The following is a 24,730-nucleotide window of genomic DNA, read 5'->3' as shown; positions in this document are numbered from 1 at the left end:
TTTGTGCTGCTGCTAATCTACGTTTATTATAGGTGCAAAAGGTGATTAACTTGATTATTTTAGCTGATATTTGACGGGTACTTATTTCAATTCTAATGCCACTTGAATGGATTTGGAATTCTTTAGTCAAAATGGTTGTTTTTTATTATTTTCAATTTAGATAGTTACTTTAGAACAATGAAGCATTTGAACATACACGTTTTACACTATGTAGGTATTTCGAAACATTTTTAAGAGAGGCGGAATAATTATCATTTGTTCAGCAACATGCGTATGCTTTAGTTATACATTAATACACATTATGTTTTCTAAACTGGTCGAAACGGTTTTGGCGTTTCTAATATTTCAATAAACACATGCTACAAAGATATTTCGAGTAGAATTTGTTATTCGCAATGACGTGTCCGTTTGACAGGTTTTACAGAATCATTGATGCTGGATTTTGCATTTCTCAGTGCCCCTCGTTTACTCTTCCGAAGCACCACTGCTTTCCAGAATCATTTCAAACGAGAACGGCTGGAAGGCGTAACCGAGACCGGCATAGAACTTGCTCTGGAATTCAACCCTGTGGGCGAAGGAAAACAGTGAATCTATGGCCCGAACAATCAACGGCAAATACTTACCAATGCAAACGGAGAGTATGAAGGAAAGCTGACAGCCCTTCCATCATGACCAGGATGCCAACGGTCAAAACGGCCCAGAAGCCGAAGATGGCCCAGAGAGCGATTCCACCGATCCAACCGCCTTGTGACAAGCCGTTTTTGAGCACCATGCCCCAGAGTACTTCAGCCAATTCTGCAAAAAGAATAATCTCAATAGTTTTTTTTATATCCATATAAATAACCGGGTCAAAACTCACGAGCATGAGCCAAAGACAGGGCCCACAAACGCAGATAAGAAGCGGTATGGGAAACCGATCCCAGCACATACTCAATGGTGTGGATGCCCTGATGAATAAAAATTTCGGACATTTCTTCATTGTCGTGTCCATGACCGCCGCCACCGCCTTGTTGAGGGGCTCCTCCAGATTGTGCGACATTATTTTGAGTCAAGCTTCCATCGGCATCGCCATTCTCGTTACTGTACGGAGCCATCGGTTGATGCTAAGTGACAGATGCAAAATTTTTAGTCGAATTTTAAAATCCTAAACGAATTATTAAACTTACAGCAGCTTCTTTACGGCTTCTCATAATCATGATTGGTTTGGCAAGAAGCATCCAAGGTACGCAAAGAAGAGCGATTACAACCAAGAATTTTTGGAGGCCTGCCTGTCCGGCGTACATCCAGGGACTGCAAACATCGCCTTCTGGAGGTGGTTTGAACAAGACCATGTTGATGAAGGTGATCAAAATTGAAGGGGCACATCCGGGTCTAAAGCGAAGCTCTTCGTCCATGGCGGAATACTTAGTCCACTTCATGAACATCAGCAGAGTCATGTAGAAGAACAAGAACACCAAAAAGATGACTTGAGGAATAAACTCGCAGTAAACGGCCATTTTATTTTTGAAGTAGCGATGATTGAACAGTCCAACAAAAACACCAAACAACATATGCAGGACACCCAAAATGATCGAAATCTTCATCTTGTAGGCATTCAAAAAGATGATCTTGTTGGACGCGACCTGCCAAACTGGATCCAATCCAATTGGATACGGGGTCTGTGAATAATCCTTGGAACCTGGATCCAACTGCAGAGCTTTGTTCTCCATAACAGTCGAAGTATTGTAATTGATGCTCCAAGCAGATCCGAAAACGTTCAGTGACTTGGAGAATATGTCGTTATACACGAAACCGGTGTACATCGAGAAAACGCCCATCAGCAAAATAATGTATCGTCCGCCAAAAAAGATTTTCCAAATTTCATTGTCAGATTTCTTAGCAGCCAGCGGCTTTTCCTTCAGCACCATCCACAAGCCAAACAAAGCCATGATGGCGCCGTGTCCCAAATCGCCGAACATCACCGCGAACAGGAACGGGAAAGTAATAATCGTATAGGGAGCTGGATTCATTTCCCGATAGCTGGCGACACCATAGGCATTGATCAACGCCTGGAAAGCATTAGTGAACTTGTTCGTCCGGTTGTAGGTCGGCGGATCCTCAAACGTTTCCATACGGTTCAGAATGGGAGGCACCGAAGAACCCGAACGCTCCGTACCTCTGCGCAACGCAATTTGGATCGTTTCGATGTCCAACAACGGTACCCAGCATTCCGCAATCAAACACTTCTGAGTAACGTCCAAGTTGAACAAGTTCAAAGTATGGTAGATGGCCTTTATCTTGCGCACCTTGACGAACCAATTCTTCAAGTTCTTTGCAGCTGCTACCAGCACCCGATGACGATGATCCTGCGTTTGACCGAGAACGGTGTTCAGGTCCTCAATACGGGTCATAACGCCCATGGCCATCTCACGCCGATCGGTGGGAGCCTCCGGACATGGATAGAGCGTAGCGCGGAATCCTTCACAGATCTTCTTGACCCGCGTCTTCAATTGGTCACCTTGGAAGAAGATGATGAACACCGACTTGTACACCTTGTCACCCTGTGGAAATGGATGATAGTTTTAGCTGCAAACAAGTCTCCGATTCTGTCGTTCTCTAACAACTTACATTAGCCGGATCCTCCAGGTGGGATTCGATAATGGCCTGACGCAAGAAGACATTGCCTCTGCAGGCACGCCACAACATCCGTTCGAAGGCTGGCAAACGTTCGCGCAGAATGACACCGGCTACAAAACTGCGAAGTCCGATTGTGTTTTTGATGGGTGTCGGTTACAATTCGTAAGACAATAAAAATACTATTAGAACAAGGTTGTGAACGTTTCGATCGAGAAAGACAAGACCACTTGCTAGAAACTATGCTTTCATGATTGAAATTTTGAAACATTCCTCACTTTGCAGTGACTAACTTTCTGGACCCGAAAAAAAATCTAATTGGCTTTAAGCGATATTTCTAAAGCGCCATTCCTGAAATTCGATTATGAACAAGTCAACAATTTGAGCAATGGTACTGATACCGGATTTATTCCTGGTGTAGAGATGATTTATGTAAAACTTCAATAATGAATGTTGAAACTGCCTGGATTATTATTAAAAACTATTATTAAACAAAATTGTAAAAAGTGGTGGAGAAAAGTGCGGAGAAAACGCATATATGTGTGTCATTGGTAGGGCGGAAATATTTAAAAATTTAACGGTGATTTTGAAAGAATTTTTTTAACAAAATGAATACTTTTCTACTAATAGACTAAAAAAACAAGCAATAGACCAAGCACAAATAAAAAAAAACTTTCAACTATGGCAAACAAAATCCTGAAGCAATGCAAAAAAAAACTTTTAAACAAACATTTGAAACGGGAGCTATAAGAAAGCACAGCGGCACAATTTCTATGGTAAGTCGGACAGATGTGAATGATGTTTTCAACTGAAATGGGTGCGACTTATTATTCTAAAAGTACAGGGCAAATTTGGTTCATTCAGTACAGGACACGTTCATTTTTTTTTTTTTTCGACAGACGAACAAGTTAGATGAGTTTTTTTTAAGTAGGTAATATTCTCCACTTGGGGCTACTGACCACGGTAGGTACTCTTCTGTTTCTTGTGACTTTTCCAGAAAACTGCAGTTGTTAATTAGCAGGGATGTTAATATAAAAGGTATTGAAAGAAAGGGTTTAGTTGGTTTCATTAGTTGATTAAATTTAGGTAGGCATCATTAGAGGAAAGGTTCAAGGGAACCAGAGTTGAATCGTTATCAGCATAAGTATCAAATGTTTTTTTTGTGATTTTTTTCCCTTACGTTGCGATTTTTTTGTGATTTACACTAACTGTTTAGGTTTTGAGGGCTCATCGGGCTTCTACCGAAAAATTTCAACAGATTTCGGCTTTCGTGTGTCGATTGCAGAAAAGAAACTTATTTCAAATGCAGGTGCAGGTGTTTTACATCACAAGTCAATCGCTCAAAACTAGAAAAGGAAGAGTTTCAACCTTGAATAGGAATAATTTATTTTGGCAGAGTTTCAACACTTTCCGCAGGTTCTTTTTTGGGGTTTTATTTGTGACACTTCACCAACGTTTTGGCAATCGTATCATGTAAAGTTATTTAATGAATTAAATTTGATAAAAAGTGATCCATTACCGCTTTCAATTGCACCCTTATTTTTACAAAGTGAAACGATAATTCTTATAATTCTGAATAAATTATATTTTTTTTCGAAAAGTTTCAGGAAGTGTATGATTATTATCTCACTTGATTTTTATTTTAAAAAAAATGTTAGTGAGCTCTCAGCGATCAGATTTACGAGCTACGAAAGAGATTAGTAGCAACAGCTAGCGGTTCAAAACATTTTCAAAGAAATCCTTTAAAGCAAAGCTGTTAGATTTTTTTCGATTAATAAAAGTATGTTATTTCACGCTGATAACGTTCAAAACTGTAACAACAGAAGGCAAGATTAGAAGAATCCGAAATAAGGGCAAGTTAGAACAGCGCGAAACTGCACTGACCAGAGATAAAGAAAGCAGAAACAAAATAATTTATAAGTAGGTATTGATAAAGAGAAAAATTAAAACAAGGCAAGAGTAGAGAGGGAAAAAACTAAAAACTAAACAGGACTAAACCTACCCCAACTGGACCGGGCCCATCGCCTTTCCGGTGCGAGACTCGTCGGTGATCAACGCCCGGGTCATCGATTCAGTGGTGTGCATGCCACCTTCTTGCTGCTCTCAGAGACATTATTTGTGGGTATTTTTTTTTGTTTGTTTTTGTCGTTTCAATTTGAATATATTGTTGAACATTTTTGTTGTCATTTTCATCATTCAGACGAATATCGATTTCAAACCATGAAGTTCGATGGTGTCGAGTTTTTTTTTGTTTGTTTTATGTTGTAGGTGATTGATCGAAGGAAAGTACGAATCCAAAAAAATGGTACGATAAAGAACAAAGAATAATTAGAACACATAGTTAAGAACGGATTTACGACATTGGAAGAGTGAAAAGTTGGAGTTTATCAAAACAGAATCTCGCTGAGGGATGAATTCAACTTTCGATACACGAAAATGGTTGATGATTTGAACAGGTAGAAGAACGCGAGAAATCAAATAAAACGACTTTTGAAGACGATCGTTATGAAAATGACGGTCTTGAGAAGTACAGCATTTTAAACAACGATTATGAAAAGGAAAAAAAACAAAAAAATAACATGGAAAACTATAAACTTAAAACATTTACGGCGAGTATGCGTATTAAAATACACACCATTATTTAAAGTAACTACGTAATCGAATTTGAAGAGTTATTTTGCATATGTGAATGGAGTTAAACATTAGCACGGAATTCACTTGCTTTGGTCTAGCCCGGTGAACCAATTAAGTAGTTTATGTTTGTCCAATCCTTATAATTTATAGACGTAAGTAAATTTTGGTTAGTAGAAGATTAGAAATGTGAACCAAAAATAACAAGTAAACAACGATCAACAACAAACCTGGTTACACTTTACGGTTAGGGTAATTAAACCATCAAATTTAGCTTAAATTCTAGGTTATGTGACGCAAAAATTGGGTTGTTGTGCAACATGCAAACGTTAATCGTGCAAACAGCGTGTAGATGAAAGATTGCAATTAATGAATCAAAAAATGTCAATGGAATGATTTGAGGAAATAGAATGCAATAGTTTTTTTTTTAATACCGAGAAATGAATTCAATTGTCCCTTTTCACCAAAAAAGCACTATCAATCGGGGCACGATGAGCGTTTTCTGCCGTATAATCTAGCAGCGAATTCAACTAGATGAATTCTACTGAATAATAGAGCTACAGCTTGACTTGTTCATCTGACGATTTGGCTTATTAGTAAAGTGTCGGAGAGGTAATCAAAATACTCAAGTTCGATTCCTGTTCGAGGTGGTTTTTTTTTTTTCAAATATTATTCATTAATTGATTTTTTTGACTGTTATACGGCTAGTAGCATCATCCGCCAAACAAAGCACCAGAAACATAACGTATGAGCATGTGTGAATTGTTTGAATTCTACAAACAGACCTAGATTATTTTATTATTGCTTTGTTTGATGAATCTACGCTTCCCCGTTTAGTGCAAAATGCATCGATTATGAATGGTAAATGAAAAAAAATCACCTTGACCAGGAATCGAGCTCGAGTCTACAGATTACCTCTCCGACACTTAACCAACTCGTCAGATGAAATAAGTAGCTGTAGCTTTATTATTCAGTTGACTTATTGAGTTGAATTCGCTGCTAGATTCCCCGTCAGGAAACGCTTATCGTGCCCCGATTAATGGTGCTTATACTGCCCCAGGGGGGGGGGGGGGGGGGTTCTCATTATACCCCTAAAGTGACTCGTTTTCAGCTTTCGGCAAAACAAATTTAAAATGTATTTTTAAACGTTTTTATCTACTTTTTCAAGTTTCAACCATTTAGGCAATAGACTTTTTTAGTGCCTGAACACGAAACAATGATGTAATTCACATATTATAGCTGGTCTCTATGGTTGAATAAGCGTTTTTCTTAAGGTGGCCATTATGCCCTTATCTCCCCTACTATGACATAAAAGGTAAAAAAAACGGGAAGTTTACTTTTCAGCAGTCAGGGTAGTACTTTTATTATAAATCAATGATAGTCGATGAAAATTTTTTGCTGACCACTCCTGCATAGACACATCCGGTAATTGTGTTAACCACTTCTTTTGAGTACATTTAAAAAACTCAATATCAAACATGAAAACTGGAAGAAGGCGTTTTAAATTGTGTTTCACGTGAGTTGTTAAGGTAAATAAAATTATTTCCATTTTTACTAATATTGCAGCTTCCTCATATAATTTGCGTTGGAGCTTTAATACTTAAAGCCCAGACTTAAAAAGAGTCGATCCTTCAATTGCCAAATTTTTGCTTCAAGAAGGATTCCGGAAAGCTGGTTAACCTATAAAATTGTACCGATTTCTTAAAGTGGTCATAATTTGATTTCTTCATGTTTTCGCAAAGTGTACTCATAATCAAAGATCGACTGGAACATTTTTCGAAAACAACAATCTGTTCCCTTCATCTATAAACTGTTTTAGGAAACGACGAGGAACAGCGGATGCGTTGTTTCCACTGATTAATGAAGCTTCTTTAGTTTTGAAACGAAGAGAGAATGTGACCTCAACGTCGAAATTAATGTGCTAGGTAGTCCGCGTATTACGCTCATTAACAGTCCCCGAATGTATAATAAAAAGTATCTTCCACCTGTTTGAAGAAAGGAATTTGTTCATTTCGAGTTGATTTGATTCAACATCTAGGAGAACGTGGAAAGGTCTTCCTCAGGGATCTCGTCAAAGTCCGTTATGCTTTAATGTTGTGATAAGTGGATTAATCAACAGTGTCCCTCCTGATGTGGTAAGCAGTGATGTCAATCTTTCAGATTTTGTCTGGATTTTCCAGACTTTTTGGACTTTTGTCAGACATTTTTTTAGGTAATTCTTGTCATTTCTTCCAGACATTTCCAGGCTATTGAGTTTCGACTTTTTTTTTGACAAACATTCAAAATAAAACATTTTCGTTGCAAAACGGTAGGAAATGATTCGAATTAGTAATTGAAAAGTGAAGAATGCCACGAAAATGGTTTCAGGCTTTAATAATGCATGGAATTTCCTACACTGCAATATTGCGATCTGGCGACCAAAAGAAAAAAAGCACCTATAAAGTTTGCTATCCAGACTTTTTCAAATATTTTTTTTTATATCTTCCAGAATTTTTTGAAAAACAGTTGGTATCTCTGGTAGTTACCGTAAATGATGCCGATGAGTCGGCGATGACACAATTGCTGTAAGAGGAACCTCACTGGAGCGTAGTTGTGAATCTCTCCCAAGGGCAGTGGATATAGATGTAGAAAATATTTTCGACCTTGAGTTAGAACTCATGATCTCGACACAACAAATCGATAATCTCCTAGAAATAAATATCTGCGGTTGTACTTTGGAATACGTCAAATCCCTGAGTACCTCACACGAAATCTGTCGTGGTCGTGCCATATAAGAGAGGTACAGAAACGTACGGCTCCGTACTTTTTACAAAGCATATCAGGCCAGTCCAGCAGCCGCCATGTTAGTTATTGGGAAGTCATGTGTGAGATTAATATTGGAATACGGTTCCATATTTATGAAGGAGTTAACAGACTAAAATGGGTAGGAATTAGAATCTGTTTAGGCTCGACAAAAACCACCCACACAAGTTCGTTCAAAGTGATGGATGGTTATGCGTTTTGTAAATAAAAGAGCGTCACTCCTTCCTTGGCGTGGACAATACTCCAGACCGACCTTGGAAGGTGACTTAGTGGCTACAGGAATAAGAATTCGATAAAGATAAGAATTCTTAACGAATTCGTTCCACTTGAACAGCCTCTAAATAATCTCCCATGCTTGGAAGTGTATGCCAACGCAAAAATAAACACGGCACTTTATGGTTATGCATAAGATCCGTTTATATCGCTGAGCTTCTGGCAATCAAGTATGCTGCGAAAATGATCGTATGTCTTCTTGTTGCTCAGTACATTATTCTAACCGATAGTTTGAGCTGTCTCACGAGCCTTCAAAGAATCAACATCAGTCAAAAATATCCAGTAGCTTGGTACGAAATAAAAGCATCCATTCTGGAAGGACAACAGATTATGTTTTTAACATCATTCGACATCCAATTCCCGATTCGGCGTACAACAGTGCACAAATGGCAAGAAAAGTGAAATTTAGGAACTGTTTTTTTTTCTTAACTATTTATTGGCTTTACCTCTAATTACATAATCTGCGTTGATGTTATTCCGAGCTAGATGAGCGGGAATTCTGGAATGGTTCGTGATCAGTTTGGACAGGATAACAATTTGCCTTCTAAAGCTTAGTTCTTTTAGAAATGGGACAGTTACGAATGCGTGTATCTCAAAAACCTTTTGTTTGATATAAAAACTTTCTATGAAGGAAATGAAGGTAATCTTATGATAATTCATGAAAAAATTTAAAAAAAAAATATTTATCATTTTATGAAAGAATAAATTCTACTTTATTCTTGGTACCTCCCATCGGCTAGCGCACACTTTTTTCAGTCATGATATTGATCAGGTTTTCAAAGTAATATTTCGTCTAATCTGTATTTTAAGTGGCTACACCCTCTTCCTTCAATTTCCGCTACTTTTCGGACCAATACTTTTCTTTTAAAAGAAACTGAGGGCAATTTAGTGGATACAGATGTTTCGAAATTAACAAATTTGATTATTTTTGAGCCTCTTTTTGAGCGTTTTTAATGGAATTTCTGCTGGCAAAATCTGGCAATAACGAAGTAAAACAATCATGAGATTAAACTTAAAGTATAATCGATTAGTATTGATCGTAGTTTGAGAAGGGTACATAAAAGATTATTCTTTTTAGGCTAGGAAAAACAGGGAAAACCATAGTTTTCGTTTTTAATATTGTTATTTCTTTCCACAGGAGCAGAATTTTGGCAAATCATAATATTTTATACAAAATAACCAGCAAATACATACTTTAATATACTCGGGGCCTTGCCACGAGCAGACATGGTGTAGGATTCAAACGTTGGAATTTGTTTAAAATAGGGTATTTCATAAGTATTGTCGTTCATCAGAAATCATCAGTCCCAGAGCCTCGGAACCGGCTACACAGCTTACGAGCTCTGGAACTAGCACAAATTTAGTGTTTATCAGGCAACACTTTCAGCTCATCGGAGAAATTTTTTTTTTTTTGGAAATTTCAGCGATCTACCCTTAGTTTTTCGCTTTTTGAAAATTAAAATTGCTGGTATGAGACTTGATTCCCTGATGACCCTTAGCCGAAGTTGCCGATCATATGCTTCACTCCAATGCTTGATTTGAACTTTGTGGACATTTTTGACGGTATTTGCATACTTTTCCACCACTCACATACAGTAATTCTTCAAAAAATCAACGGTTTTGACAGCTATCAATTTTATTATGATGGATTTTGAATGAAACTGTGCAAAATTATTTTTTCCGTTTTCTCCTGCATCGAAAATATCTCAAAAACTCGTAATTTTTAAAGCTTGAAAAAATAGGTCGGATAGTACTTTTTACAGGCAACAAAATGCTGCAAAAATTTTGAATGTCCGATTACTAGTAAACGAGCTATTTGCAAAAGAAAGTGTCCCATTTCTAAAAGAACTAAGCTTTATTCATATCCGACGAGTAGAACCATGGTGGTAAAGTAGCTCGTGAACAAATTGCAAAGCAAAAGCGCCCTTTGTTTCCAGTATTCCAAGCACGTTGCCGGGATTGCAAAACCTTTTGTCGTGCGGGATACACAAAATCGAAGGTTGTGAATTGATAGTCTCCTGGAGATCCATCGATGCAAGCCAAGTTTGCCTCCTGATCAGCTGATTTATTGATGGATATACCTCGATGAGATGGTACCCATAGAAAAGGAACCTGAGAACCCAACAATTCTATTTGCTGGATGGCCTCTTTAATTTCGTACCACGCTACAGGATTCGGAAGTTTAATGTTTTTTGTTTGAAGAAATGAAAGAATACTTAGACTGTCTGACACAACTACATATTCACCTAATGGACTAAAGGACTTTTCTGTCACAGCTTCGTCTCTAACGTTTCGTTCCAATCATGGCTTAGTAGCTTGCATCTCTACCGCAGACAAATTGTAATCCTTTCCAAATTAATATCAAATCATTCATGGCTCCCTGCTCATCTGACCAGGAATTGGATACTACGTGCAGTTGTGGCGAATCCATCGCTGATCCAGATCACATTATCTTCGCATGCAGCAGATTTGAAAATCTTCGTATATCTACCTATTTGGCGAATTTTAAAGAAAAAGAGAATTACACCAGATATTTCATTTGATACTAAAAACAAAGACATTGAATTATATAAAACGACAGCTTAGTTTGTAATTGAATGTGAAATTGGCATGTAAGTAGAAGAGTGATTAACACTTGGCCGGTTATGCTATAGAGGTAAAAGCCAATAAAAAAAAATCGGTCCTAAAAATTCAAACGACTGTAATTTGCCAACAACTGATCCAAATTCCAGGAATTGGGCCTTGTAGAATTGCTTTTGAAATGTCTAGTTTTAGTTATCATAACTTTATTTTACTCTGCTTTATAGGATTAAGAGATACGTACCACGACATCACCCTCTAATTTCAATGGTTTAAGTTATTAAAAATGCTGGATATGCCTCAAACTTTCAACTTTTCGAACGTGTTTTTTTACTTCTGAATTTCAACAAAATTGAAGAAATTTTTTTTTAAACTCATCGATCGATTTTACATCGTATTTTATGCTTCCAAAAAACCGTTCATGATTATTGATATAAAATAAGCTAAAAAAAACTCGTTTTGAAGACATAAATAAATAAATTTTACAACACAATTTGTTTTTTTTTTGTTTGATTTGCCAAATGAAGTGCATAAATCCAGGCATTTTTCAATGAAGTCCGCGCAACCGGGCCGGGAAGTACTGTTCCCAAATTTTGTATTCAATATCCGAGTAAACCCGGATAAAACCGGGCAAACTGGAAACCTTATGTTAGAGCCTACTGCTAAAATGAAAAGGCAAGCTTAGATCGCAGCTGGTCTATGGATTGAAGGTAAACAAACGCAACGAAGCTTACCAACATGGTTGATTCTGAATTTGACAGATTGGACCACCTTCTGTTTACCCGTCTTGATCCTAATCAATCATCCGAACTGTTAAGAACACTTTTGCCTCGTAATAAACTACTTTATAAATTACTCAAAGCGTATTCTCTGCTCATTGCAGGTCCCTCAGTCTTCAGGCTGTCAGTTCACGGTTCAAATACAGTGTTGTCTGTCGCTTGCTGATTTCTCTCAAGCGCTCAAGCAAGCTGTTTGTGCGATTTTATTATTGTTTGAAAATTTAGAAAAGATGCTACAATTTTTCTAAATATGATGTGGGCAAGTTTGGCCAGAATGGTCCTAGCCAGTCGTGTCAGACGAAGCCAAATTAAAAAAATATGATGTGAATTATATCATTGCATTCCTGCACATTTGTAGTTTACGCCAGTTTAGATTTTGTAGAGGTTTTCTCAGGATTCGTATTATTTATGACCGTTAAGTTGGTAGAAATAGCAGTGGTTAAATCTCGTTTTTTGCATTGAAAACAAACAATGGTGGAACAACTGCACTTACATATGCAGGTAGCGCACCCTTCTATCAATATGGGAACAAAAGTACTTATCAAAGCAGGTAAAAAACTCTATTCGTGCTTATTACTTGAAAAGTTGGTAAAATTTCAATGCGTTTCGATGTGCTTTTTGATTGTTTCCGTTGAAAAATAACAGAGTTATGTAGCTTTGAAATATGGTTTTATTTAATTTACAAAAAATCTAACGGAATCTAACTCAAAAAATAAAAATGTGAAAAATTTGAAAAAATACATGTATTTTGGGTCGAAAAAATTGACCCAATTTTGAATTCCGGGGAAGATCTGAAGACCCCCGGCGCAAACCCGTCAGATAATAAAAAAAAAATACCCATATATCGTTTTAGGAAAGTAGATGGAATGCCATCCGGACCTGCAGAAAGACTGGATTTCAGCTTAACAGCCGCCTTCAAGATGGTATCGTCATCGATTACCATGTGATGAAAGGAAGTACTCTGACGTGGGACGTTACTAGCCGCAATAGTCAACTGGTATTGAACCAGAATCAAAGTAGGTTACAAATATCAAGGTCTAGCGACTATGAAACGTTGAAACGTGAAACGTTCTCTCCTTGAGGGACCATGCCCACGAAAGCCGAAACCAGCCGGAGGCCACGGTCTCCAGGCACTGTGAAAGTGGTAAAATTGGACAAGCCGAAAGTGAAACGGAACCCAGTAAGATCAATCTGGAGGCTGGCTAAGGATGCAAATTTCTCGAATTCTTCCATGCAACTATTAGTCAAAGATGACTTAAATGCATCATCAAAGGCAAGAGCAAAGTGCCATTTTGATAATAGAACGAATTAAAGCACTGCGACTTGAGCGCTCGAAGCGATTGCTGTCTACGTTTAAGAAGAAGTTGACCTTCGTGTCGAGGCGAAAAACTTTTTTCGATTGATCTGGGGAAAACGATGTCGGTGCCGGAGAAGGCTCCGATGAATTTCACCATTCGCATGTACTTTGATCGTGGTCAATCCAGAAGAAATACCGTGCACGCTTTCTTTGCAAGAAATTCGTGATGACTTTTCAGGGTCTAACACGATGCGTAGCGAACGGGAGTGCAAGCTCTTAGGTAAGTTCCTTGACTCCATCACTGGTTTTAGAGCAACTTCTGCTGGTGTGAATTAATTCCTAGATGTACCGAGTACGTACGACGTAATCAGCTGCCGGCCAGACGAGTTCAAATGGACGAGAGGCTGAATGAGACTTTATTGAAGCTTGCGTTCACGAATCAATAGGAGGGCGCCAGACGAAAAATTCCTGGTCCTGTACGTCGCTGATCTGGTTGAGGCTGATAGAAACTTGGAAACTGTTTTAAACGTGAAGAGACAGTTATTAATTGACGAATTGCGGTAAATTGCAAAACTATGTTGGTGTCCAGATCGACTACGACGACATAAAACGTGGTGAGATAAAGTTATCGCAAACTGCCGGTACCGAAAAACTTATCCGTAAATTTGGCTTGGCAACCCTTGCAAAACTAAGATGAAAAAGGCGTTGCAGTTGGAGAAGAGTGAAGCTGAAACAACTAGTCAACTGTGCTAATACGAATGATCGTATTACTCCGGAAATCAATAGGCGATGGAAGCGCTGCCGAATTTGAGTAATGGTTTTCCATAAGAACAAGTGGGATGCAACTAAAATTTCACCCAACGTTTGACAGACCTTACGTGCTTTTTTTTAAGAAGAGATAGAATAACTTTTCGAATCCATCGCCCATTGAATTGGTGGATCAATCGCAGCAATCCTTGATAGGGATATGTCAAGCGATCTTGAAAATTTTCACTAGTCCTAATTAAACACTAGTCCATCTCATCGGAACACAGTACGAGGCATTGTCGTGCAAGGTTTTGCACTACGGTGTCTTGTCCGATCCAATCCCGGTAACTGACAGTGCGACAAGGATGTATTTTATCACCGCTGCTTTTTCTCATCGTAATGGATGAGATCTTGACTGGATCGATCGACTGTAGATCAAACCAAGGATTGCTTTGGAATCGTTCGTCAACGGAGCAGCTATTTGAACGAACTCGACATCGGCATCGTTGCCACGAGTTTCTGGGTCTGCCTCCCCTTCGATGTCCTTCTGGATTCCATTCAAGCGCCTGTCTGCTAATCTCGTTCTCATCTTTTCACAGTGTGTGCCCAATCCATCTCCATCTCGATTACTAGAGCCTTTTGATGTAGTTCCACGGTTGCCAGGCCACCAAATACTTGCAGTTTTCGCGTCGTCTCCACATACGTGCACCAAGTTTTGCATCCGTACAGCAATACGGATTTGACGTTTGAGTCGAAGATTCGCATTTTTGTTCGTAGAGAGATTTGGCGTGAGCTCCAGATGTTTCGGAGACTCGCCAACGCAAATCGGGCTTTTCTGATCCGGGTTTTAATGCCTTTCTTGGTACCACCATCAGGCGTTATCTGACTAACAAGATACTGGAAGCACTCTACTTTCTCAACCTGTTGCCCAGCTACCACGAAATTCGAAGGATTTCCGGTGTTGATCTCTATTGACTTGGTCTTTCTGACATTGACTTTGAGACTGCCCTGAAGCTTTCGGTGAGGTCGTGGAGTTTGTTCTGCATATCTTGTTATCTTTGGGCAATCAAAACAATATCGTCAGCCAGGTGAAGGTCGTTCAGTTGCTCCAGTGTCGAAGGATTCCTACAATTATTCTAAATCTGATGTGAATTGTATATCATTGTATTTCTGCACATTTTTAATTTACGCCAGTATACTTTTGGTAGAGGTTTTCTTAAGATTTGTATGATTTATGACCGTTCAGTTGGTAGAAATCGGTTCAGTAGTTCCTTAGATAAAGGACGCAAGATCTGGCGTTCCCACTTTTTTCTCAGGCCGGACCTAAGTGTAACTAGAACACACGTTGAGCCCTTGAGTGTTGAAAAGTCAATTAAAATTTACATTTTCAACTGACTAAGCTTTTGCGAAACGATTAGGACCTTGGTCTCAACATGAGTGGCTTTTCTTTTGACCAAATTGTTCTGGCTAGTTTTGCGAATGGGCGTTTGAGCTTCAAATTAAGAATGTTCGGGAGTGGAAAACACCGTTTTAAATAATTTTGAAAGATGATCAAAAACCAACTAGGCTAGACAAAAACTTCAATTGAAAAGCACATTAAAAACTGAAAAACTGTTCTGGGAAAAAAGTGTGGAGGTGATGCCGAAATACGGCTTATCGATCCTTTTTTTAAATACCACACCAAACTTAATAATTTCCAGTGGAATGAATAAAATAAAAAAACGTATGTACTTGAACGTATCCTCATCCAAATAAAAATTCAAAAATCAAATTTACACAGAAGGACCAAAACATACATGAAAGTGCAATAGAAACTAGAGTAGAAAAAACATGAAACAACATTTCATAGACAGAAAAATTCAAAAGCACAAACACAAACGGTGTGCGGGATATTAGGTGCTATAAATAATACACAGTGCGAGAGACAGACAGAAAGAAAAACAGATAGACAGACAGATCCGGAAAGCTTGCCTTAATTCAGGGCTGTAGCTGGCCTTGTAGTCCGAAAAATGCTTCAATGGCTTCTTGGTAAGAACGGAACACAGCAAGTAGTAGTACAGTGACTTTAGGCCCGAATGGCACGAGAATGTAAAATAATAGGAAATTTATCGAAACGATAAGTAAATATCCAAAGAAAAAACATTTTTCCTTCGAAAAAATTTCTCTAACTAAACACAGACAATTACATTTATCTACTGACACTTGGATAGAGTGTTGTCTCGGGATGAACATAAAACGAACGGAAAAAATGTAACAGCGCAAATTTACAACATGTCATTATTAGATTTACATAAATCGTAACCTACTCCATTATATGACTAGTATATTATTCCAAAAGTTATTTGTAGTTATTTGGTTTTAGAAACTCCTAGATTTTTTAATTGAAACCGGAACACGTATTAAAAAAAAGAAACACAAAACTCAAACGACCAATTGAACAAAAGTACAAAATCATAACGGCAAACCGATAACAAGTTCCTTAAAAGCTAGGTTCTGCGTAATTGTGATCCGAGTAAAAAAAAAAACAGAAGTAAGTAGTAGGAGTAGAAAGGTAGAAATCGTGTTCATATTTACCCTAGTTTAAGGTTTTGCCCTTGGGCCCCGGCACCACCAGCGCGTATGCCCTCGTCACCGAGTAGGTTAACCTGTTCCTCTTCCCTGTGCGAATCCGCCATCTGATAGCGGGAATAGCGGGTTCGTGACTTATTAGATACACTGACCGTACCTGGCAGCGCTGCCTGGATTATTTGCGTGCGTGGGTGCGTTTGCGTGGTTTTTCAATGGGTTTGGTTTAACAGTGTTTTGACGGGTTTTCGGGGAGGGGGTTGATTCGAGACACCATCGTCGTTTGAAGTTCCGTCGTGTTTTTTCATATTTCGATTTTGATGGTGCGTTGAAGGTTTCGAAAGAATATTTCGCAAAGCACAGTCCGAAAGCGTTTTGTGGTGGGAAAGGTTCACGTAAGGTTTAGGATGCGTTTAGAGAAATAACATGAAACAAGCGGGATCACCGATTCACGTATCAGACACGTGGATACGGTTCGGAAATTCGATCGGAAAGATGCATTGAGAACATAATCAATATTAGTTACCATGTGGTATTTGTGTTTGGCTTAAGTTGAAAGGAACTGCGATGAGAACAGACGTTCTCACAGACATCGTTTTTATTGGGAGAATGTTAGTAAGGAAGACGTTGCGTAATGCGATAGATGTTAGTACGAGCCCAGACCGAGTTTAACCATAGCGAAGCAAAATGATGAAAATAAATACCTATTAACAATAGAATTAAAACGTAAAAAGACGTGACATGTAATCAATTGTGCAGCTTTAAAATTCAGAACATCGATTGAATTTTTTCAAATTAAAATTAACACGTGGTCTAAAACAGTTCAATTTGTGTTTACTCTTACACAAAGTTAAGAAAAATCACCTCAGGTACACGCGTTCAACAAAATTTACCATTTTCAGTGATGCCAAGAATTCCAAAGCTAATTTTGACTTATTTCTAAATTCTAATCTACAGTTCGTTTCTTCCCTACACGCTTGTAGTTTTTAAGATCCAAGGATTTATTTTAAAGAATACACTAAAATCCATTTAAATCAAGCATTAAATATTTGTCAACACTGAAGATTTTTTTTTTGGTTTTATTTTTGTCATTGTCGTGATTTACAGATTCTTCACTCAAATTCGTCTGGCACTCACAGGAATAGATCAATGAATGACTTTGTTTCGTTTGTTTTGCCTTGTGTTGTCAAAATAACAAAAGTTTAATGTTGCCGAACACAAGTATTATTTTATTTTATTTTTATAAAATTTGTTTTTTTGTATATACTTTATCTAACTACATTTCTTCTCATCTATATTCCAAATTGAAACTTTTATTTACTGACTTATGATTTTCTTTAAAACAACATTTAATTTATCAAATATCCTTCCTCTCAATTCAACAATTTTACATTACGAACAATCAGCAGAAGCTGCCTTTAAATCTGCGCTTCCTAAGGCAGTTTTGTCTTTATCCACCGGAAGGTCAAATCAAAACGAACAATCAGCAGCCACAACCTTCAAATCTGCGCTTCCCACCGGGAGGCCAAATCAAAACAAACGATCAGCAACAACAGTCTTAAAAATCTGAGATTCCTAAGCCAATTCCGTCTTGACCCACCGGAAGGCCAAATCAAAACAAACAATCAGCAGCAGCAGCCTTAAAAATCTACGCTTTCTAAGCCAATTTCGTCATTTTCTACCGGAATGCTAAATCAAACAAATAATCAGCAGCAGCGGCCTTAAAAATCTGCGCTTCCTAAGCCAATTCCGTCTTTTTCCACCGGAAGACCAAATCAAAAGAAACGATCAGCAGCAGCGCCTTAAATTCTGCACTTCCTAAGTCAATTCCGTCTTTTTCCACCGGAAGGCCAAATCAAAATAAACAATCTGCAGCAGCAGTCTAAAAAATCTGCACTTTCTAAGCCAATTCTGTTTTTTAGCACAAGAAGGCCAAATAAAAACAAACAATCGGCAGCAGCAATCTTAAAAATCTGCGCTTCTTAAGCCAATTCCGTCTTTTTCTACCAGGAGGCCAAATCAAAACAATCAGCAGGAGCAGCCTTAAAAATTCGTACTCCCCAAGCGAATTCAGTATTTTTCTACCGGGAGGCCCAATCAAAACAAACGCTCAGCAGCAGCAGCCCTAAATTCTGCGCTTCCTAAGCTAATTCCGTCTTTTTCTATCGGGAGGCTGAATAAAACAAACAACCAGCAGCAGCAGTTTTAAAAATTTGTACTTCATAAGCGAATTCCGTCTTTTTCTACCAAGAGGCCAAATCAAAACAAACAATCAGCAGCAGCAGTCGCAAACATCTGTGCGTCGTAAGCCAATTCCGTCTTGACCTCCGGGAGGCCAAATTAAAACAAACGATAAGCAGCCTTAAATTCTGCACTTCTTAAGCCAATTCCGTCTTTATCCACCGAAAGGCCAAATCAAAACAAATAATCAGCAACAGCTCCGTTTTTATCTACCGGACGGCCAAATCAAAACAAAAAATCAACAGCAGCAGCTTTTAAAATCTGCACTTCCTAAGCCAATTCCGTCTTTTTCCACCGGAATGCTAAATCAAACAAATAATCAGCAGCAGCAGTAGTCTTAAAAATCTGCGCTTCCTAAGCCAATTCAGTCTTTTTCCACCGGGAGGCTAAATCAAACAAATAATCAGCAGCAGCAGTCTTAAAAATCTGCGCTTCCTAAGCCAATTCCGTCTTTTCCACCGGATGGCCAAATCATTACAAACAATCAGGAGCAGCAGTCTTAAAAATCTGCGCTTCCTAAGCCAATTTCGTCTTGACCCATTGGGGGATCAAATCTAAACAAACCATCAGCAGCAGTAGCCCTAAATTCTGCGCTTCCTAAGCCAATTCCGTCGTTTCCCACGGGAAGGTCAAATCAAAACAAACAATCAGCAGCAGCAGTCTTAAAAATCTGCGCTTCCCAAACCAATTACATCTTTTCCACCAGAAGGCCAAATCAAAACAAACAATCAGCAGCAGCAGCCTCAAAGCGCTTCTTAGGCCAATTCCGTCTTGACCTACCGGGAGGCCAAATCAAAACAAAAAATCAACAGCAGCAACCTTAAAAATCTGCACTTCCTAAGCCAATTCGTCTTTTTTCTCCCTATGCCAATTTGTCTTGTTATAGGAGGCCGAATCAAAAACTTTTTTTGTAATAGCAGCCTTAAAAATCTGCGCTACTTATGCCAACCCGCCTTTTTACCGGAGGCCGAATCAGGAACGTTTTTTTCGTAGCAGCAGCCTTAAAAATCTGAGCTCTCGGTTCTTATTCTATCAACCACGCCATTGTCGTGATTTTACGATTCTCAATTTAGAGATTCACTCAAACACGTCTGTCGCTCACAAGAATAGATCAATGACTGACTTTGTTTTGTTTGTTTTGCCTAGTGTTGCCAAAATAACAAACGTCGTCATATAATTTTATTTTATTTATCCTCAGTTGTTGCCGAATGCATTTTCAATTTTATTTAATTTCATTACATTTGATTTTTTTTGTATATCCTCAATCTAATATCTACATTTACCACCTTGTGACATTCGTGTTTGGTGACTTACAATTTTACAGAAGTTCGTAGACATAACAGTTTTTTTAAAACTCTATAAGCGACTTTTCATTTGATTCTTCGTATTTCAAGATTTCAAAAACAATTGCCTTGATATTGTTTTCCTTACGAGCTTCTTTGTATCCGTGAACTTAAGAATTGAATAAAAGTAAAAGCAGGAATCGGCATTTCCGGAGCAATATAAAAAAAGCATTGCAGTATTGTAAAAAACGAGAAAAAATAAAAAAAAAGGAGTAAGACTTTCCGTCATGGTTATTCAAGACAGACTTTTTCTAAACACAACTAGGCAATTACCGTAAGTTTAAGATAATTGATTTGGGTGACCGGCTAGAAAATACATTTTCGATATCACCTCACAACTCCTTACTTTGTAGTTTTTTTCTATTCAGTTAAGGCTAGGGTCAATCATTCAGTCAACGTGTCATGTAACTCCTAACTTCCTAACAAAGTTAATATCTGATATTGAGTTTTTTTTATTGTATTTGAAGAAGCAACACAAGAAAAATAAAAGCTCGAATAAATTTAAAAAAAAACTAACTTAACCAATAAGTGCTATGATTTCACAGGGCCAAAAACACCGAAACAGATAACACCAAGCTGTGTGGATGCGGGCGGCTTTTCGAGAATGAGCATGATGTATAAGCTTAGGATGACCGATGGCTATTAATTTTGCCACCCTACTGTAGCATACCTCATTTAAGTCTGGACGCGCAAACAATGTTTTGCTCTTTCGGGGGCGTTTATTGGAAACCAGGAAAGTTAAGAAAAATTAAACCACTTTACCTTGTAGGATGTAGAATTGATCTCAATCAACAAGCACCCAGAATATTAACAAGAAATGCAAAGCTGGAGTTAGTTCAATTTTTCGTTGCTTGGTGTTAGAAACATTAACAATTATTTCGTTGACTTTCTTGTGTTAGAGGAACGTCGATTCGAGTAGGAACTTCCGGTAATCGGGTTCGTTCCGATTATTCTAATTGTTCTCTTGAAACACTTGGACCACGTGCAAACGTTCGCGCAGACAATCATCAGGCAGGGCAGCGGTTATTGTATTCGTGATAAATATGTTCGATAAAAGGTCAATAGTTGGTATTGATGAATGCTTTTATGTTTGGATATTAGTATTAATATTATCGAATCATTCGAACAAGCGGGTGGTTAGTAATGGATTATTGTTGGTTGTTTGCTGACCAGTGAGAACCTTTCACTTCTTCGGCAGACACGCCAGACATGAAAAATTCCCATGCTGGATCAACTTTGTTAGAAACAAAAATTAGCATGCGTTATGTAGTGTAGTTTTCCATTCAATCCGAAAAAATCTTGTTTTAAGGTTCATAAAGCAGTTTCGCCTTAAGATTTGTTTTAAAGATCAGTAATTTAAATAATGGTTGTACCTTTTAAAAATATAATCGAGATTTGAACTTAAAACAAAACTAAAATACAACTATGTCGATGGAAACGAAAAATAAATGTAAAGGGATATTATGATCCGTGGTGAGGGGAAAAATTTACAATCGTTTGACCGTCAATCGCGAGTAGAAGAATATTTACAATCGAGAAAGGCCAAACAACAGAAAAGAAGATAGAGGGGGGGAAACAAGGAAATGAAAAGAATACTCTACCGAGACTGGCAGGGCAGGGTTGAGGGTAGAGAATTTGCGATCCAACCTACCTCGTCGAAGAAAACCTGAGTCTTACGGAGGATGTGCTTCAGCTCGGTTAGTTCCAGGAAGTTGCGCTTCAGCGCTTCCGCGTTTTGGTTCACCTCCCGTAGCTCGTTCTCCAGCTTCTCGAAGGTGGCCTCCAGGTCGATCATCTCCCGGGGCTGGGGAGCTTCCGGGCTCTCGCCGGTATCCAGCATCGGGATACCGTCCTTCTTGATTTCCTTCTCCAGGTAGCGCAACTTGCGCTCCATCTCGTCGCAGCGGCGCACCTCATTGACGAACTTCCGCTGGAAGGCATTCACGTCCGGGTTGAGCTTTGGATGGGTAGAAGAAACAAGAGCAGTTTAGTTAAACTTTTGTTGGTTCTTTTAGGAACTTTTATTAAATGTTCTTATGACTTTTGAATCACGCTACTTACATCCCGGAACTGCACCAAACCAAGCTCTCCCAGCTCGGATACGCATGCGTACGCCGCCTCACTCTGGAGGAAGAGCTGACACAGGGTCATCTCTTCGCTGCGAAACAGCGAACCCATGGTGGCGCTGCTGCTGAAGCTCCGCTACGACGTTTGAAAGGGTTATTCTGGAAGTAAACAGATCGGGAGAAACGCGAGCATTATTATTGTGTCGAATTTGTCGAAGAAATACAAAATTCTAAAGCCGCATGCTACAATGTTACTGAACGATGGACAGCCCAGCATCATCAACACGGCCTTATCTTGCGCCCTCGATTCGGTGAGCCAGCTGTTTGCCGACGATGCACGGAAACAGTCCCCAAACAGAATGCAACTACCGCGCGTTTATCACCTCGTATCGCTGCTGTTGTTGATTTGTTAATTAATTGTTGTTTATCAAAGCCAGTATGTCTGGCCGGTCAATGTGTGAAAAAGTAAGACATCAACACTTTCGGTGGTAGTCTGCTTTTCTAGCTGTACAACGAATTGACCTACGTTCAGTATGATTTATTAGGCAAACCATTAAAGGTTGCGGTACACCTCAGGTGAAAATAAAAAATCGTATTTCGCCAATAACTCAAAAAACGACATAATTTGGAATCGATGGGGAGTAGGTAGTTGGAAGATGAATTTTGAACTGGTCTCAGTGTTCAAAACCTCAGAAAAATGTTGTAATTTCGATTCCCCCGATTTTCACTGAGAAATTTTCTCATCTTGAGGGAATCGAAATAAAGACATTTTTAAACAGATTTAAACACTAACACCGGTTCAAAATTCAGCTTTCAACGTTTTTTTTTTAGTTATTGGCGAAATAAGATTTTTTTATTTTCACCTGACGTAGTGTACCGCGACCTTAATAAGTAGAAACTTCTTTTAGCAAATTATTTTCTCTTCCAATTCTGCTACTCGGACAATTTTGATTTCGTACTTGTAGACACAAGATTATTCAAATAAGTTTAAAGATGACATCCCTCTCCAGACAAACTCTTGTAAAGACAGACACCTTCATTTGGATTTAGATCTAAAAGTTCTCCTACAGCAAGAGAGTGGAACAAATAAAAAAGATCTACATACATACTGTAATTCTTATATGTATATCATGCAATAAAAGCAACAACGATTCAAATGGTACAGAAATAATAAAAATTTAAAATCGATCCAAGGAAGAAAAAAAAAGTAAATAAGATAACAACTTCTTACAAAGCCACAAAGTTTACATTTGAACACTCGGTTTCCCGCCAGATAGTAATTCTGATAATTCCTCATGAGTAAGACCATTCGTGTGAAACGCTAAAATAAAAATTTAATGACAAGGAAATGTCGAGTGTGAAAGCTCAAATACTTCGACCTAATACTTTCAAGTGGCTCGATATCTGTTTGGGGAAGATAAAAAAACGTTTACCAAACATACCCGTAAAATTTTAAGTACCACCTACATCTACCTACTGGCTACTATCACCTACTACAATGAACTGTTCAAATTAAGTTTTGCAATCGAATTTCTCAATGCAAACTAGCATTGTAAAAAGGTTTGATATCCATCATCATTCAGCTTTGAACAATTTTTTTCGAAATAATTGAGTCTAGAAGTCACATGCGCTGACGATGGAGTTCGTGATCTGCATACCAAGCGATATCTATCCGTAACTGAACGCCAGAGGGATTACCAGCTCACCTTATCGAGCGTAGGATTCCGATATAGCCGCCCGGATTATGTGGGATTCACTCAGGCATACGAAAGATGAGATTAATCTTTTGTCATGTGCCTCATTACAAATTGCATAACTTAACATTTACTAAAAATTAAAAAAAATACCATAGTATGTATACAACAAATGATGACCAACTAGGTTTGTAAAAGACATTCAAAAGTAACATTCGATCTTGATATAAAAGTACTACTGAGGTATTAAGTATAGTTCGAGGAGTGATCGCGAAACAAGTTAAACAACTAGTTTGACGAGATTTACTGGGGGATTCCTCAACCCATTTGAGTGTTGTCGTTGGCAGACCACGAATAAAATCGAAGGTGTACCTTCTTATTACGGAAAATTTGATATTTTTGATAAAAATTTTAATTGAAACTGAAATCGGCAACAGCAATCCTCACAAAGCAAGTTTTTAATTAGACATTTTACCTTAAAAACAACTTCAATCGTGCAAGGTCAATCGTAGTTAAGCTTCGTTCATCAAAATTTCTCCTGCACGTCTCAGCGAAGCTATTCACTATCAAGTTTCATTAGTCATTTACGAGTTCGTTCCATTTATCAATTCCAGCTACAATTAGCAACCAATTTGTCAATTGCCTAGCTTTTTATCTCTTTGACTGTTATCGAGTCAAATCTCGGGAAAAAAGAGGAAACGAAAGCAGTGATTACTGCCAACGCTAACAATGCATAGCATATGCTGCTCTCATCATCTGTATCGATTTTTTCCACAGGCTGCCATTTTTGTTATCTCACCTCAATCGTGATTCATTCAATGGTAGGCTAATACTCATACGCCCCGTTCTTAAATTTTTCCCATCGGAAATTGGATCGACAACAGAACCTCTCATAATTGCCGATGAATTAACTGCAGGCACTGAACAGTTCTCGGTCAATGCGAAAATCTGTGAGAACTTACCTCTAAGATCAATGGAATGCCAATCAGTTTCCGCCAGGGGAAATTTTCAGGTCACACACAAACTGGCACTAACCACCGCGGAACCGTAGCGAGACAACCTCCTAATTACGCGATAGCCACCCAACGACTGACGCAAG

General features: G+C 38.4%; 1 protein-coding gene across 5 annotated transcripts; it reads right to left on the bottom strand.

Annotated features, from left to right (window-relative positions):
• LOC129738984 (V-type proton ATPase 116 kDa subunit a 1) lies at window positions 1-24,730 on the bottom strand. Of its 5 annotated transcripts, XM_055730347.1 has the most exons (10): window positions 24,594-24,730; window positions 21,933-22,096; window positions 21,523-21,828; window positions 4,616-4,710; window positions 3,573-3,614; window positions 2,608-2,734; window positions 1,167-2,540; window positions 860-1,103; window positions 624-795; window positions 1-565 (listed from the first exon to the last, which is right to left on the bottom strand). In XM_055730347.1, exons 2-10 carry the CDS (start codon window positions 22,047-22,049, stop codon window positions 466-468), a joined length of 2,577 nt encoding a protein of 858 aa, XP_055586322.1. In that variant the 5' UTR covers window positions 22,050-22,096; window positions 24,594-24,730; the 3' UTR covers window positions 1-465. The 5 variants fall into 5 exon arrangements, with proteins under 5 accessions (XP_055586322.1, XP_055586315.1, XP_055586330.1 ...); XM_055730340.1 differs by lacking the exons at window positions 3,573-3,614; window positions 4,616-4,710 and adding an exon at window positions 16,297-16,460; XM_055730355.1 differs by lacking the exons at window positions 3,573-3,614; window positions 4,616-4,710 and adding an exon at window positions 16,297-16,397.

The sequence above is a fragment of the Uranotaenia lowii genome, chromosome 1 (genome assembly GCF_029784155.1).
Source record: "Uranotaenia lowii strain MFRU-FL chromosome 1, ASM2978415v1, whole genome shotgun sequence".
NCBI lineage: Eukaryota > Metazoa > Arthropoda > Insecta > Diptera > Culicidae > Uranotaenia > Uranotaenia lowii.
This window is presented reverse-complemented; position numbering and strand designations above follow the sequence as displayed.

Bases quoted from the DNA above. Each gene is read 5' to 3' on its own strand.
- LOC129738984 (XM_055730340.1), bottom strand. From the start codon at position 22,049: ATGGGTTCGCTGTTTCGCAGCGAAGAGATGACCCTGTGTCAGCTCTTC. The intron at 2,735-16,296 runs GTAAATATGAAC...CGGACTTCGCAG, and splicing joins GGGCAAAACCTTAAACTAGG to TTTTGTAGCCGGTGTCATTC. The intron at 1,104-1,166 runs GTAAGTTTAATA...TCTGTCACTTAG, and splicing joins GAAGCCGTAAAGAAGCTGCT to CATCAACCGATGGCTCCGTA.